At 35.2% G+C, this 17214-nt stretch overlaps 4 protein-coding genes and 1 long non-coding RNA gene across 8 annotated transcripts; 4 read left to right on the forward strand and 1 right to left on the reverse strand.

The window, feature by feature from the left end:
• Window positions 1-2797: 2797 nt before the first annotated feature.
• On the forward strand, window positions 2798-4646 carry LOC106422391 (protein trichome birefringence-like 23). Its single transcript, XM_013863188.3, has 3 exons — window positions 2798-3057; window positions 3324-3616; window positions 3686-4646. The coding sequence occupies exons 1-3, from the start codon at window positions 2856-2858 to the stop codon at window positions 4460-4462; spliced, it is 1272 nt and encodes a 423-aa protein (XP_013718642.2). The 5' UTR covers window positions 2798-2855; the 3' UTR covers window positions 4463-4646.
• A 254-nt stretch (window positions 4647-4900) lies between these two features.
• Window positions 4901-7112, forward strand: LOC106422284 (high mobility group B protein 13). The gene is made up of 8 exons (XM_013863098.3): window positions 4901-5299; window positions 5397-5806; window positions 5892-5997; window positions 6082-6147; window positions 6231-6401; window positions 6494-6585; window positions 6670-6754; window positions 6836-7112. The coding sequence occupies exons 1-8, from the start codon at window positions 4973-4975 to the stop codon at window positions 6941-6943; spliced, it is 1365 nt and encodes a 454-aa protein (XP_013718552.2). The 5' UTR covers window positions 4901-4972; the 3' UTR covers window positions 6944-7112.
• A 185-nt stretch (window positions 7113-7297) lies between these two features.
• Window positions 7298-8888, forward strand: LOC106422337 (single-stranded DNA-binding protein, mitochondrial). Its single transcript, XM_013863141.3, has 5 exons — window positions 7298-7624; window positions 7818-8026; window positions 8229-8329; window positions 8417-8476; window positions 8571-8888. The coding sequence occupies exons 1-5, from the start codon at window positions 7406-7408 to the stop codon at window positions 8585-8587; spliced, it is 606 nt and encodes a 201-aa protein (XP_013718595.1). The 5' UTR covers window positions 7298-7405; the 3' UTR covers window positions 8588-8888.
• A 1299-nt stretch (window positions 8889-10187) lies between these two features.
• On the reverse strand, window positions 10188-15059 carry LOC106422360 (probable protein phosphatase 2C 54). Of its 2 annotated transcripts, none has more exons than XM_048740845.1 (4): window positions 14844-15059; window positions 11463-11941; window positions 10866-11014; window positions 10188-10606 (listed from the first exon to the last, which is right to left on the reverse strand). In XM_048740845.1, exons 1-4 carry the CDS (start codon window positions 14980-14982, stop codon window positions 10483-10485), a joined length of 891 nt encoding a protein of 296 aa, XP_048596802.1. In that variant the 5' UTR covers window positions 14983-15059; the 3' UTR covers window positions 10188-10482. The 2 variants fall into 2 exon arrangements, with proteins under 2 accessions (XP_048596802.1, XP_022545636.2); XM_022689915.2 differs by lacking the exon at window positions 14844-15059 and adding an exon at window positions 12150-12271.
• Window positions 12448-13642, forward strand: LOC106446746. 3 transcript variants are annotated; one of them, XR_001288840.3, is made up of 4 exons: window positions 12506-12737; window positions 13074-13214; window positions 13294-13349; window positions 13428-13642. It is a non-coding gene; the product is annotated as an uncharacterized LOC106446746 (long non-coding RNA). The 3 variants fall into 3 exon arrangements; XR_001288839.3 differs by having other exon boundaries at window positions 12448-12737; window positions 13069-13214; window positions 13294-13642; XR_001288838.3 differs by having other exon boundaries at window positions 12515-12737; window positions 13294-13642.
• Window positions 15060-17214: the final 2155 nt, after the last annotated feature.

The following is a 17214-nucleotide window of genomic DNA, read 5'->3' on the forward strand; positions in this document are numbered from 1 at the left end:
AAAATTTATTTTTTGTTTTTAAGGTTGTCCCTAAAAGAAAGGGACGGAGGTTGGGGATTGGTTCCGTCAACGATGTTCCGAGAGCGACATCGTCTTATGTTCAGCGACGGGATGATGAAGTCTCTCAGCTGCGTAGGAAGTCCGAAGAGCTGCGTAGAGAGTCTACTCAGCTGCGTCACGAGTTGAGCTCGACGCAATCTGCGTTCACAGCTCGTATGGGTGGACTCGAGGGCTTCTTGGACGTTGTAGCGGCCACAAATCCGGAATGGGAGACTTTGTTGAGGACCATGCGACAACAAAATCCTATCCCAGGCCAGTCACCAACCGACGACTCACATGCCGAGGCGGATGTAATGGCGAGGAGTGATGAATTCTACCAGGCGATTAACGACCACCACCCTTAGTTCTTTTTAATTTTGGTTCTTGTATTATGAATTCAAAACTTATTTATATATAAAATATTTTGGTTTTGATTTTTTAAGAATTTTAATTTTTTTAATAATTTAAATAATTTAAATTATTTTTTTAATTATAATATTTTATATTTCTATAAAATAACGAAACGAAGTAAATTCGTAGCTAATTTTGCGGCTTCTTTACGTGGAAGCTTAACGTGGTTTTTACGAGAAATAATTTACGAGGAAAAAACGTGGAAACCTATCAAGGTATTTACATTTACTTTACGAGGAAAGCTGTCAAGGTATTTACGTTTATTTTACGAGTATTTATTTACGTGGGTTTTACGAGGAAAGTTTTTCGTGGTATTTACGAGGAAACTTAGCGACGTCCTTAAGTGGAAGCTTTACGTGGTCTTTACGACGAAATATTCTCCTTCGCTTTTACGACGAAATAATTTTCTCGCTATGTTACGACGAATTAGCGAGGATATATGCGTTACGACAAACGTATAACGACGAAACCGGTTTCCTCGCTAATTCCTCGTAACACTGCTTTTACGACGAAGTAACGAGGAAAACTGTCCTCGTAAAACTTGTGTTTTCTTGTAGTGTGCACCCTGCAGTTTCCTCATAAGACTACTTACAATGGTAGTTTTATCAACTGTTGATAAATTTTAACAACTGTTGATAAGCTTGCAATGGTTTGTTGTAAAACATAAAAAGCTGATGTGGCAAAATCGGTGTTGAAACTTATCAACACCGTTGTAAAATAGAAATGAGTCCATTTTACATGACGTGGCAAATATTGATTGGGTCAATATTTAGAGAAAAAAAAATCTACTTTAGACTAACTTTTATTTTTCATCTCAATTATTTAACATCAATTATTTGATAATAAGTATAATTATATATATAAAAAATTTATATCAAAATTCATCATTTTTCATACTCTATAAATATAGACTTGTTTCATTTTATTTGGACATAGAAAAAAAATATTTATTTTACTTAAAATATATAATCACAAATGTATTAAATAAAAATATGAATAAAGTTGATGAGATAGGGTGTTGTAGTTTTTTTAAACAAAACCATTGGAGAGAATAAAAAGTGAGTAAGTGTTGAATTGTGATGTGGAAGAAAGAGAATGTGATATGTAAGAGAGAGAAGATGATGTGGAGTGAAAATAGAGTGTTGTAAACATGCAACCAATGTACATAGTCTAAAGAGGCAGATGCTTTTGTACGTACCCCGGAATCTCGACCAGTACAAACGTCTTTGTAGCTTATCATCTCCACAGACGGGTGATAATTACAAACAATTGTGCCCAGCAATCTTTATATTAGACTCATATAACTTTAACGTCCTTACAAAGCAATAATTTTTTTTATAAAATTTTACAGATTTAGTTATAGGCTTATATTAAAAATAAAAAATAATGGGCTTTGATTATGGTTACTGCAAAAATTTACAGATTTAGGAATATATCATACATTGAAGAAGGTATTCCTATTTTTTTTTTAAACTGCTTCTCATTTTCTTTGAAAAGGAAATATTTTTGAAAAAGCCATTTTTTTATTTTTTTACTTTTCGAATTTTTAATACTTATTGATTTTATATATATAATAATTAATTAAATAAAATTATAAATAAAGACATAATTATCATTTATATCTTTAATAAAATCTTATTTAATCACTCTGATTTTCAGAGACTAATTTGGAAAACAAAAACTAAAAAGAAAGGCTATTCAAGATATTTGTCCAACTAAATAACATAGTTTAATTATAATTTTAAAATTTTAATTTTTTTTTATAAATTCTAATTTTTAGTGTTGCTTCAAATGTATTAATTATCAAAAGACTTATTTCACAATCAGTAAAGTCGATTATATCATGCCTTAAGCCTTTTAGGCTCAAAATATCCATGTAGTGTTCAGAGCCGGCTTAATTTAGCAATCACTATGCCACATGGCCCATTCCACCGTTATATTTTTTTAATATGGATGAATTAAATATAATTTTAGTTTAAATTTAGACAGTATTATAAACATAGTAATATAAAATATTTTTGAAACAAAACAGTTGGTTAGTTTAATCATAATTTTAAATGTTTGATTTGAAAATAATATTTTTTAGAAAATAAAATTGATAATTGTAGCTTAAAAAAGAAATTGCCCAAGAGCCCCTAATTATATTGAGCCGGCCATGTACTGTATCCCCATCATGGAGTTTGTAACGTCGAGCATACACTTGCACAATCAGTGAATGATACTATTCCTTATTAGTGCTTTTATTATTTTCCCTTAATTATCATATTCAAGTATTAATTGCATTACCCCACAGGCATTAAATTCTCATTATTCTTTTTTGGATTTTATTATTTATCCACGGAGTCAACACCAGTTACCATATATCACACAACTTCTTTCACATTCGAAGCGAAAGGAGGAAGAAGATGAAGCTAAAATGGGAATCAATCTCTACTCTTCACCAAAACGTCTTCCTCGTCAAGGTCCTCGCTGCCGTTTTCATAACCGGTCTCGCCTTCCGCTTCTACGCCGTCCGCTTCGGCCAAGTGTCGGTGAACGAAATCTCCGATCCTCAGATCTCTCCTCCTTCTGTTATCATATCGGAGAACGAGGATCTCCTCCCCATCGGTATGATCATCATCTTCATTTATCAACCACACTACAATCTCGTAGCAATCACATTCGTTAAGCTTCTTTGTTTCTGAGATCTAGGGATTTAGAGAGATTAGTTCAATTAGTATTCGATCATTTAGCTCAAGCTTGTTCAGTTGTTATGGTTCTTTATTCGTTTGTTTGAATCTATTCCTCAGGTGTGTGTTCATGGTTGTTTTTTTTTTTGTAAAAGTGTTGAATACTTGTGGTGATGATTAAGAATCTGTTTTTGTTTGTATTAGATATTGAGGTGGAGAAGTGTGATCTCTTCACGGGGAAATGGATCAGAGACCCTTTGGGACCAATCTATACCAATGGCTCATGTGGTGTCGTCGTTGATAGTCACCAGAATTGCATTACCAATGGCCGTCCTGACTCTGGTTTTCTCTACTGGAAATGGAAGCCTAACGACTGCTCCCTGCCCCGCTTCGACGCTCTTAGGTTTCTGCAGCTTATGAGGAACAAGTCTTGGGCTTTCATTGGTGACTCCATTTCGCGTAACCATGTCGAGTCTTTGCTTTGCATGCTCTCCACTGTAAGCACTGCATCTTTTAATCCTTTCTCTTTGTAGACTTTTCAAGTGATAAGTGTTTTTGTTTTTCAGGTTGAAAAACCGGTTGAAGTGTACCACGACGAGGAGTACAGATCAAAGCGTTGGCTTTTTCCTCTACATAATCTGACAATCTCCAACATCTGGTCACCGTTTCTTGTTAAAGCCGCCATTTTTGAAGACTCAAGTGGTGTCTCATCTGCTGCAGTCCAGCTTCACCTTGATATACTCGACAACACATGGACTGATCTGTTTCCCAGCATTGACTTTGCCATCATCTCTTCCGGGGAATGGTTCTTGAAAACCGCGGTCTACCACGAGAATGCTACTCTTGTTGGCTGCCATGGCTGCCCGCAAAGTTCCAACATAACGGACTTAGGATTCGACTATGCTTACAACACGTCCTTGCGCCATGTGATGGACTTCATCGCAAGATCCAACACTAAAGGCATGATCTTTTTCCGAACTTCGATACCTGATCACTTTGAAAACGGTGAATGGCATAACGGAGGGACCTGTAAGAAAACAGAACCGGTGAACGAGGATGAGGTCGAGATGAAAGTCTTGAACAAGATATTGAGAGATGTAGAGATTAGTCAGTTCGAGAGGGTGGTTACAGAGATGGGTCAGGAGGCTGGGCATTTTAAGCTTCTGGACTTTGCCGGAATGTTGCTGACCCGACCCGATGGGCACCCGGGTCCGTATAGAGAGTTCAGGCCGTTTGATAAGGACAAGAACGCAAAGGTACAGAACGATTGTCTGCATTGGTGCTTGCCTGGTCCGATTGATTACTTGAACGATGTTATATTGGAGATCATAGTGAATGGCTGAATCAAAAACACCGGTTTGGTCTTCGTGTAAATTGATAAAGTTGAAGAAGTTGGATAGAGCTCATTGAAGAATTATAAAACCCAGTTTGGTTCATGATAGCTATTATTATGGATCGATTTTTGTAAAGTGATATTTTTTCGTGGGTTTTCTGTTATATATGCAAAAGTAAGAGATTTCGAGTAAATATATGAAAACTAATACAACCTTGGGTGTTTTAAACCGTTGTTCAAACAAAACAAAACAAAAAAAGGCGTTTTAAATCGGTTAATTATAAGTTGGTTTAGAGGGAAAGTCAAAACGGTCAAAAGTCATAAAGGTAAGAAATAAAATCTGCATCAGCCTCGGAGGCCACGAGAGTATTTAAATCGAGGAAAGTAAAAATCAATTTGAATTTCGAAAATTTGACCGTTGCTTATCCTCCTATATAACGCCCAACATAGACTACTACTCTTAACTCACTAAACCCTAAATCTCAAAAGCCTCCATTTCTCTCTCAACCGCTCTTTCTCAATGGCAACAGTCGCAGATCCTGCTCCGGCTAAGAAATCGAGAAACAGCAGAAAAGCGTTGAAGCAGAAGAATGAGATGGTGGAGTCACCGTTGTTATCCCCAGCGAAGGGGAAAGAAACGAAGTCATACGAGAAAGACCTGATGGAGATGCAGGCGATGTTGGAGAAGATGAAGATCGAGAAGGAGAAAACAGAGGATCTGCTGAAGGAGAAGGACGAGATCCTGAGGAAGAAGGAGGAGGAACTCGAAACGAGAGACGTGGAACAGGAGAAGCTGAAGGTGGAGCTGAAGAAGCTTCAAAAGATGAAGGAGTTCAAGCCTAACATGGTAACCATTTAAGCAAGTCTAGATTGATATTTGGTTACTTAATCATAATATGCTTGTTTCTGTTAAATGACTTTGCGACACTCTGTCTCTGTTACAGACTTTAGCTTTCTGTCAATCTTTGGCACAAACTGAAGACGACAAGAAGGGGAAGAAGAAGAAGAAGGATTGTCCTGAGACCAAGAGACCTTCCACGCCATACATCTTGTGGTGCAAGGATAACTGGAACGAAGTCAAGAAGGAGAACCCAGATTCGGACTTCAAGGAGACTTCCAACATTCTCGGTGCTAAGTGGAAGACTCTGAGTGTGGAAGAGAAGAAGCCTTACGAGGAGAAGTATAAGGCTGACAAGGAAGCTTATCTCCAGGTTATCACAAAGGAGAAGCGAGAGAGAGAAGCAATGAAGCTTCTGGAAGATGAGCAAAAGCAGAAGACTGCTATGGAGCTGCTTGATCAGTATCTCCACTTTGTTCAAGAAGCTGAACAGGAGGATAACAATAAGAAGACAAAGTAAGAAACAGTTTACTCTTTTAACTGATTTGATGATACTGAAGGCAAACAAAATTGAATGATTTTTTTTTTCTCGTTTTTGTAGGAAGGTAAAGGATCCTCTGAAGCCTAAGCAACCCATCTCTGCTTACTTGATCTATGCAAATGAGAGGAGGCCTGTTTTACGAGAAGATAACAAGAGCGTTATAGAGGTAAGTTAATAAATTCATAATCCTCTATGCTTAATTGTCATTTGAAACTGTTGAGCTTAGTTGTGTGTAACTATGAACGGATAGGTTGCAAAGTTAACGGGAGAGGAGTGGAAGAACTTGTCTGAGGAACAAAAGGCTCCCTACGATAAGGTCTGGAACCACCACATCAGTAGCCATTGTTGTGTCAAAATGTAAAAGATTCTAACGGATTATGTAACTTCTTTTTGTAACAGATGGCAAAGAAGAACAAGGAGATATATCTGGAAGAGATGGAAGGATATAAGAGGACAAAGGAAGAAGAAGCGATGAGCCAGAAGAAAGAAGAAGAGGAACTCATGAAACTCCACAAACAAGAAGCTCTCCAACTTCTCAAGAAGAAGGAGAAAGCTGACCACATCATAAAGGTTACTTACTAACTTCAACTCGCATGCCCTTTAGCTGAAAGTAAGAAAAGAGATTATGTGTTAAGTAAGTCACTAACCTATGTCGGTTGCAGAAGAAGAAAGAAACAACGAAGAACAAGAAGAAGAACGAGGATGTTGATCCTAACAAACCAAAGAAGCCTGCCTCTTCATTCTTTCTCTTCTGGTACTAAAACCATACAACAACACAAACAATCAGATCTCATAATGTTATTTTCAAACTGCTTAACATAAACAATGTGTGTTACAGCAAAGATGCAAGAAAGAGTTTGGCAGAGGAGCATCCTGGGATTAACAATTCAACTCTTACAGCCCACATTTCATTGAAATGGAAGGTATATAATACTAAACCTGATGAGTCTAGAGTCATTTTTATGATAATTGAATTGTTAATTTGTGAGGTTCATTTGGTGTAGGAACTGGGGGAAGAAGAAAGGCAAATGTATAACGGAAAAGCTGCAGAGTTAATGGAAGCGTACAAGAAAGAAGTGGAAGAGTACAACAAGACCAAGGCTGCTGCGTAGTAGATGAATACTACTACTACTAACTCAGTAGTTGAGAAATGGGAAAAACGTTCAAGTTTGCTTATATTGAAGAGAACATCTCTTATGCAAAATGATTATCTGCTTTTTCAAGATTTTCTTATTGGTTGTTTCTTCTCTCATATTTAAAACTTTCTCTCAATTTGTGTTTGAACTCATTAACTCACACCTGTACCAAAATCCCAATTTACTTTAAACCAGAAATTGGATATTGGTTACGGAATAAATAAGTTAAACCAAAGCTGGATTAAAAAAAAAAAGTGGAATTACCGACGTGGCAAACAGTCGATATTGAGGGTATTTTGGTAACATCAGAGAAAATTAGGTTGTCAGTCGTCGTCTACCTCCGAAATGGATACCAAATTTTTGTGAGATTCATCCAAACCCTAAAACGCTTAAGTCAGGGTTTAAAGGAAGGAAGACAGCGCATTTATTTCTGAGAAGATGAACTCACTGGCTATCCGAGTTTCCAAGCTTCTGAGATCCTCTCCTCCTCTTCTTCACCCAAATCATCTGCTTCATGGGAGGTCTTGGTTCTCGACTGGTCCCATCGACGAGGAAGGGTTGGAAGAAGATTTCGAAGAAACCATCTCAGAAAGACCCGAGCTTCAGCCTCAGGGTGTTGATCCCCGTAAAGGTTGGGGCTTTCGCGGTGTCCACCGGGTAAATAAACTTGATCTTTAATCTATTCCTTGCTTGCTCAAGATTGATCTCTAAATTGCTTCTTGCTGCCAAAACCCTATTGAAAAGGAAAGACTCTTTACTCTATTTCAATCCGTACAAGTTGATGCTCAAATCTTCATCATTCATGACCTGAGTTATCTTGTTGTTGATGTCTTATGATTTGCTCGCACAGGCCATCATTTGTGGGAAGGTAGGTCAAGCACCGTTACAGAAGATCTTGAGGAACGGGCGGACAGTAACCATCTTCACTGTTGGAACAGGGGGCATGTTTGATCAGAGGCTTATGGGAGCAACTAACCAGCCTAAACCTGCTCAGTGGCATAGAATCGCTGTCCACAACGAAGTGCTTGGCTCTTACGCTGTCCAAAAGCTCGCTAAAAAGTAAGCTAGTATGTTCAAACTAGGATTTGTATCGAGTAATCAACAACAATTACCACTTTGCTAGCTATGTACAAAGGCCAGTTTATAACATGTTACACTTTCACAATCTCTTTCCCTGTCTTCTCTATTCGCTAGATTTATATATTATGTTATCAGTTGATGAACTGGAAGTGAAGTTGCTTGCTGGTGTGCTTTGTTACAGCTCGTCGGTTTATGTCGAAGGTGATATTGAGACTAGAGTGTATAATGACAGCATCAGCAGTGAAGTGAAGAGTATCCCTGAGATTTGCATTCGTCGTGATGGTATCTATGTTTATGTTTATGTTGATCCTGATCATCATCGATTCTTTTATCTGTTTCTTGCTGGCTGACTTAGGATTTCTTTTGTAGGCAAGATTCGGCTGATCAAATACGGGGAAAGCATTAGCAAGATCTCCTTCGATGAGCTAAGTAAGTTTATCATATTTTGTTCTGCTAAATATTCCAATTAAAAATGAAAGAAAGATGTCTTCTTGTTGTTAAATATTCCTACTCCATTTGGCAGAAGAAGGATTGATTTAGTCGGAGCAAGAATATCCCTGTGGCCGGAGGACACACTGATTCAACGTTTTGGCTGTCCATTGTGAGAGAGCTCTGAGTTTTTTCTTATGAATATCAAGGCCATTTATGTAATTGTCGATCAAAACTAAGCTAGTTCTGCGTCTGTTCCTTAGTATAAGCTGCTCGTCACCAAACACATTTTGTCTGGCTGGTTTTTATCATAGCTGTACTACTGCCCATCAGTAATTTAGCCTGCTAAATTACAAATTTGATGAAGACTTTTTTTGTTCTCATACAAAAAGACTATTCCTCATTTTCCATATTTTTAACCATTGAAAGGGTAAAGGAGTCGTATTTCTTTCCAAGTGACGTATTAAACATGAATTCGTAATTGGTTTCGATGATATGAATATATATGACACCGTTGGGTTCTTACAAAATCTTCTACTAGATGCATATGCAGTTGAAAAGACCGTTATGAGCTACTCAGTAGCCAAAATGTTTTCACCTTAGATGGGTGTTAAGCTTCCAAATTGCAGGAAACATCTTTGTCTGCTTGTTTTTTTTTGTTGGAGATGAACCTATCACAAGAGCACATTAAATGCTAGGTCCAAAATCAGGCTCGGTCCATTAAGCAAGTCGACGATTGCACAAGAAAACATTCAGTATTTTTACTATGAATAGGAGGCGTCAGAATCATTAATGAACAGTCAAAAATATATAAAGAAAACATCGCCTCTTTAATCACAACAGAAGTTTTGGACGATCTCTCCCACTGGACGAGTTCGTCTGTCAGAAAAAGACAGAGACCACAGAAGTCTAAGACAACCTCTTTGCTCCAGACGAGCTCGCTTTCGACAGCCAGAAAAACAACCACCACCAAAAATCCAAGACGACTTCTCATGTCTTAGACGTGTTCGTATGACCAGAAAATTTATTAAAAGAATTTATTTAGACGATCTCGTTTAGACGATCTCTTCAAATTTTTGTGATTTCTGAATTTGTTTATTATTGACTATTAATACGAAATTCTCAAATCCCTTTGCATTTACTGCCACATTTTTCATGTTTTTCTTAAGACTTTAATTTGTTGTTTGGTCCGTCAGCTCGTTTATGTTCTCTAAATCAATACAATAATTTGTTGTTTGACACCATTTTGTGAGCTTTACTTTCGGACTCTTCCTCCACCATGCACGTGTTTATCCGGTCCTATGCTGCCGGTTGATTTTGTTTGTGGTCTCTGCGAAGCATTGTAAAACACGTTGAATCAAGTTGCTCCGGTCCAGTTTCACGGTAGAATTAAAAATTCGATGGACCAAAGTCTTTTGCCCACCAGAGCCACCACAGTACTTCTACTTTTTTTTTTCCTCAAAAAGGTTATATATATAAACCATTTGGTAAATAGTACAAGAGACAGACATTGCGACATGGTATCATCAACCAGTCCAACCCAAAAATTAAGCTACAAACACCCTACACCCATCACCCACAGTACTTCCACTAACATCAACTATTTTAGTTGCTTTCTTATATAACAATATGCTGTATTCAATAATTCATTACAGCTTTGTATGAGATACATTAATTTACCAACTTGTTTTGATAAAAACCAGGGGTGTGTGAGAAAAGCAAACTCCCAAGTAAATTATATATATATATCAAATAAAAATAAAAATCAAAGAACAAACTACTCGAACAAAACACGAAGATCTAAAAACCAAAGGAAACAAACACAAAGAAAAGGAAAATCTAAAAAAGGATGTAAGATGGAAAATTATAGCCCAAAAAACAGATGAGAAGAAGGAAAAAAATGATGTTACGAAAAAAAAAAAAGGAAAAAAAATGCTTACTATATAAAAAAGGGAAATAAAACTAATAATAATTGAGAATCATCACAACTAGAAAATAAAGCAAGGCTAATAAACAGTAGAACTCTTGAGATCAATAACGATGACATTTATATTTTCTTTGCTTCCTCTAGCAATTGCAAGCTCTGCTAAAATTACGGCAGCCTTTGTGGAACTCGATTCCCTCGTACCTCTGTCAAATTATTATTTGAGTTCATTAATTAGTCTCATCGTAAAATTATATAATCTACGTATTTTGACACTTTAAGTAAACACAAAAAAAATTTGACGAAAAAAAAAAAGAAGTAAACACAAAATTCAATTGAATCTTAAAACTCCGTAAGTCGCCTACACTAGTTTACAAGAAAAACGAACTTAATACTTTTTTTTGCGTATTAAGGAATAAAAATATTGTGAAAAAAAAATTAATTAATATAGTAAAGAATTCTAACCCCGCTGGAGATTTATCGTAGAGACAACGTTTGACAAGCTGATATGTGTCGTCGTCGGAGACGACATTCCATAGACCTTCGCATGCAAGTACTATGAAATCATCTATCATTGTTCGCTTATGGATCTTCAGTTGCTGGTCCACACCACTCTGCACAAAAAAAATTAATTCGGTTAGACCCAAATTAGAAAATAGCTTTATATATGGAATATATCCTTTTGTATTTCATCTTAATTCAGATAAAAAATAAAAAAGATGATTTTCTTTAAGAAAATAAATAGATTTCTGGATATAAAATCAATAATTGTAGAATAAAAAAAGGTTATTTAAAAACGTTTATGACAATTAGTGACTTCTTAACGCTAGTATTTAGAATTTTTTTAATTTTATTATGCAAATTAATAGTATATTGAATATTATACTCTTTTTTTTTTTTAAACATACTTTGTTTGACTTAGGTATTTTTTTCCTTTGATAGTACAGAAAAAAAAACCAATAAGGTTTTGTCTAGTGGCGGAACTCTTGTAACATGGGTTGCGAGACTTGTGTGCCAATATTCGGATCCTTAGTAATATAGTGCATGCGGCAAAGCTATTACCTGGTGAATATGGATATGGCAAAGAGGTAAAGCGATTCCGCCGTTAGAGTAAAGAACCGCCCTTGCGCCGCCACGACAAAGCGAAATCACCTCCTCTTTTCCTATAATCGTAACCACAGCTTTGGCAGCCGCAGACCTCATCGTCCCCACCGCTTCCGAAAAACATGAGCTCATCACCTTATTCCAGTCTGCCGCCACTCCACGACTATGGCATGACGCTACCTCTTCCTTCACGAGCCGACGCAGCCTCTCCTCAAAGAATTTAGCTAGTCTAAGACCGTCGAAAATTCCGAAAATATCATAAGACGGGATCTCATTAACGACGGTGGAAACGGCGGTTGTCATAGCTCTCTGCCGTCCCATGACCGAGACTACTCCGTGGCCGGCGTTTGTTTTTCTGTCTAGATCGTTAATTGTCACGTCAGCCATTTGTGAATCGACAGGGACCTTTGTTGCGCCTGATGTCGACCCTACATCTCCTGATTATATAGAGGAACATATGTATTAGTAGCCAGCGGAAAAAAAAACTTTTGGTATAATTTTTTGTATGTTTTGTATAATAAAAAAAAAAACTTAAAAAAAAAACAGTAAATAGATTTTGAGAACAGCTGAACAGGTATTGATAAGAATTAAATGAAAGACATTTAAAACTTTATGTCAATATTAACCATGGAAACTAACACGTACCACCTTTACACATTCACCAGGAATGCTTTAGTTTCAGACGTATAGAGGCAGTGCTTAAGATTGACCTTGATTGATTACCAACGGCTCTAAAGCAAATCTTAGGAGGGTTTAAAAATAGTTAAATACACTTGAAAATCAATCAAGGTCAATCTAAGTGTGTTCCCTTCTAAAATAGTTAATTTAATTAGGGAAAATTGTTTTTTTAGAGCAAAAAAATATAAACATTGTCCTAATAGAATAATCCCAACCTACAATTGTCTCATTAAGCTAATAATTTTGAAAATCCCAGTTTAGTCCTTCGAAATACAATTTTAAAACTAACTGTAATACATTAAATTAATATAATATACAGAACCAATTAATTTTTTTTTTTTTTTAAATCCCCAAATCAAAACCCCTAACCCTAATTATTTCAGTCTCATTCTCTAGGCCTCTCTAATTCTGGTGGCGACAAAGTCAACAGGTCTCTATTGGTGGGGAGAAGAAGATACCGACTCAAATCTCGTCTTCTCCGGCGTAAATCTCTTCTTCTCCGGCTTAGTATCTTCTTCTCCGGCTTAATCTCTTATTCTCTCATGTAAAACGAAGGTAACATCGACACTTCTCATTCCTATTTTGTTTTAAATCTTCTTTGCATGTTCTTTAATCGATAATAGTTCTGTGAAAAGCAAATAGATTAGTGCTTCGGTATATGTTTTTGTGTTCTTGTCAATCGATTTAATAACACACCAGTTTGTTATATGTGTTTGTGTTCTGTTCTTATCAATTTGTGATTACCATAAGAACCTACAGTTAATCTATGTTACATGTGTATGTAATCTTATCAATTTGCTTTACCATACGGGTTTGTCAATCGATATTTTGAAGAGATTGGTTAGTTTTGATTTCGTGTCATTGTTGTTGATGTTGGTATCGCCAGCGCAGACACTAGAAGATATGTAATTTGGCACTAATCCTGGTACTATCGGGTTAATGGGTCAGTTCACCAAACCGTTGGATCATCTGAGTTTGTACTTATGAAGATAAGGAAGGAGATTGGATGCTCGTTGGTGATGTTCCATGGAGGTAAAAGAACTAAAAACCATCTCTTAATGTCTGATGAATGATTTACAATGATCTAATCTGGGTTTTGTATATATCTTAGAATGCTCATCACCTCGGTTAAAAGGATTCGTGTGATGAAAACGTCTGAAGCTAATGGTCTAGACTATCTTGTCTTGACTTATGATATTGTTTGTTGAAACATATAATGAAAAAATCTTAGTGTATAATATGCAGGATACTTGTGAAGCAAGTAAAAGGAAGAAACAGAAGCTAGGTTGATCTTATTCAGTTTGTGATGTTTCTTTGGTTCTTCTAATGTTCTTTAAGGGTTTTTTTTGGCTTGATGTCTTTTGTTTTACTGTTGCTATTACTATGGAAGAGAATGCTCTTTATTTGTTTTACTACACTGTAAATATTTGAAGCTTGTCTAATATCATTTTGTGGGTTTAGTTTATGAGTTCACTAACTGATCCAAGAAACAGCTCCACATGACATCAAATGTGTTAACATATTACTTTAGTGCTTGACGTTTCAATCTCATGGGATTCTGAGGACATTCGAAATTAATGATATAGGCCCCGAACACTAAATCATATTTTACATATATCATCCTGAGCACGAAGAAGAATCTGATGGAAGATTCATACAAACAGACAAGAGTTAGGTAGATAGATTGTACCAACCATATGAAAAAGCTCCTAACTTTGTGAAAAATCAAAGGAAAATTTAGGTATTTTGAGAAGAAAGGCTAATAAGTGTTTTTTTTCCAAAAAAATGGCTAGTAAGTGATCTTTTATTAACAAATTCGATTTTTCAAAAATGGTAACAGAATATTTCCACATATTTTTTGTTTTTTTTAAAAAAAAATCGGTTTTCAAAATAGGAAATTGAATATTTCCAAATATTTTTTTCCTTATTTTTCGGAACAGATTATTCTTATCCGTAGAATACAGTTAATCTGTAGAAATCGGTTTCTACATATTTTTTAGAATTTTTGTAATGTGTAGATTTTGATTTCTACATGTTTTAAATTTACAGTAAATCTGTAGAATTCGGTTTATACTTGTTTTAGATTTATAGTAAATATGTAGAAGTTGGTTTCTACATGTTTTAGATCGATAGGTTAAGCGCGGAATGTGTATTCTAAATATTTTTAGAAAACTCTTATTTACGTAGATCATGTATTCTAAACGTTGTAGATTCAATGAAAAAAGTAGATTTTGTTTTCTACTTTGTAGAATGTCAATTCTACTTTATTTAGAACATAATTTGAAATTATGATTTAAACATTTCTAAAAATGAAAAAGAATACCACTAAGTTTATATAGGTATTTTATTAGTAGTTACTATTTTTCCAAATTTTTTTTGTTTGTAAAACTATTTATTTAATTTATTTTCAGAAATATTAAAGGATATTATAGGCAAAAATGGTACAAATATGAGATTAGTCTAAATGGACATAGTTTCTATTTTTTTGCTCTAAAAAAACAATTTTCCCATTTAATTAATTCGTATCTCAAAACTTTTGATGTAAAATCTGATAGTTTTATACTAAATGAAATTCAACTACACTCTTGAAAATTCGAAAACATATGAAATTAAAAAAAAGCAAATGGGAAATTAGTGACTCCCATTGTGGAATCAAAATACCGTTCTCTTCGAGTTTTTGTAGTTTCACAGGCCTGCGCTCTCTGTCAACGGTAGATCCCGGATCAGCCATTCTTACCCGCTTGGTATCGCTGGAGTCACAGTCGCCGGATAGAATGGGCCGAGTAGTATCCTTTTCCATGACTATGATTCCACTTGAAGTGTTCGACTACTAACTCATCAGTTGAGGTGGGCAAAAGTATATTATATACATATTATAAAGTACTATTATATACGTAGCCTATGCTTATGTGATATATATTGATTTACATATCCTGTCGTGTCTTTTATCTGTTATTATTATAAAGAAAAAACGAAAGACGGTCCAGAGACTGCCACTTCTATAGAATACGTTTTATTCATTGAACAAGAAAAGCGCTTACATACAAACCATAATCTGGACAACTTGGTAGACCACAATGTTTGTCACTATGTGATAGTTTGGTACCTTTGGATAGCAATTCCGATTAGTCCACTTTTGTTGTAGTTTTCTACTAACCCTAGATTATTTATTTTATGGCTTGACGACATATCCGACGGAAGAATTTAAACCGCATTCGTATCGATGGATGTTTTATGACATTTCCACAGACATTATCTATATATTTCACTTTAAAACAGAATAACTTTATTATAGAACTGAATTTACTCCAATAGTTCACACTATAATAGAGTTACTTTATAATAGAGTGAAATATAGAGTAATATTGTTTTTACTTCAAATATAAAGTAAAAAACAACTTAGTTTATATTTTATTATATTATAGAGTGAAAACTATTAGAACAAATCTAATTCTATAATATAATTATTTTATTTTAGAGTAAAAAATATATATATATATAATTTTTATGTGCTATTGGAGATAGTCTTAGTGAGATATAGATAACTATCGTTTAGTGTTAAAAAAAAAAAGATAAGTATCGTTCTCTATATATAAAATATTGAAGGGTTTTATTTTTACTTTTAAAGTATATATAGTTTTTGATATGTTTAGGTAATCGCATATAAATGATAATGGAATATTTCTGATTTATTGGTTTGCAGGAAAGATAAAATAAAAATGCTCTATTTTTAAAATCAATATAGTATTCTAATTTAAAAAATATATAATAGCACAACATTTTGTTCTAAAGAACACGTTATTTAATAAATATTACTTAGATATAAATATAAAAATAAAAATAAATATAAATATATATATAAATAAATAAATAAATATATATATATATATATATATAGCACCCCAATTAAATTCAGTGGATCTAGATGAGTAGATGACTTACCAACGCTATTTTGTAATGCATGTATATTTCAAAGTAGTTAAATACACACATGGGAAAGTGAGAAAACATATACATACGCTCGGAAGACCATTTAAAGTTACAATCCAATACGTAGGCAATAAATAAATTAACAGTTGGAGTTTCACCAAAATTTATAAACTTGTAAAATACAAAAAAATCGCAAATTAATTTGGTCTAGATTTTTTGTTTGTTTTAACAGGAGCCTTGTTGTGATGTGGTTGCCGCTTTGTGGTACCTGGTCACAGGGCCGTCTCAAATTAATTTGAGGCCCTGTTCAAAAAAAATATTAATCGTACATTTTATCAAGTAATTTTAAAATTTAATAATTTTGTCTTATTTTTTTAATTATAATTTCTAAATTTAGCATTATATCTAAAGTTTTAAAGTTTCTTACCATAATTTATCTATATATTTCCAAAAAACCTTAAATTTTTTATTTTTATATTTTGGGGCCCTGTTCGACCGCTTCACTTGCGCGTGCTGTTAGACGGCCCTGCTGGTCATATCTAAATGTGTTCACCCACCTCCCTCCATGAGGTTAAAAATGTAGACAAAAGAGAAATTTATAGTTTTCTTTTCCAAGTTCCAACCATGTTATTCACACTAGTATTCGTTGGGTAGTTCAAATGCGTCAAGCCTTTACAACAATAGTACGTTTTTTTTTTTTCCATCTGAGATTTATTAAGTGGGTCAAAGCCCAAAAGACTGAGCCCAACAACTTTACAAAAAAGCCCAAACAGCAAACGGGCCAACGCAACAAAGAAAAAAGCCCGACCAAACGGACGAGCCAAAGAAAAACAGCTATGGGCCGCCGGCCCATAGAGTAAACCGTCGAGGAGAGAGGGACACGTCACCCACCGCGTGTACGTTCGCCCGGCGATGCATGAACACGTATCAAGATGAAGGTCCGCTGTCGTCCACCGGAAGCAAGGAGGCGGCGCATCAGAACTCCGCCGATAGCGGAGATCAACGATGAAACGGCTGCTACAAGAGCCAGCTTCAAAGAAACCCAATCGCCCACCGGATCTACATTTCACAAAGGAAACACAATCATCTACAACAATAGTAC

Source organism: Brassica napus, chromosome A9 (genome assembly GCF_020379485.1).
Source record: "Brassica napus cultivar Da-Ae chromosome A9, Da-Ae, whole genome shotgun sequence".
In the NCBI taxonomy this organism is placed as follows: domain Eukaryota; kingdom Viridiplantae; phylum Streptophyta; class Magnoliopsida; order Brassicales; family Brassicaceae; genus Brassica; species Brassica napus.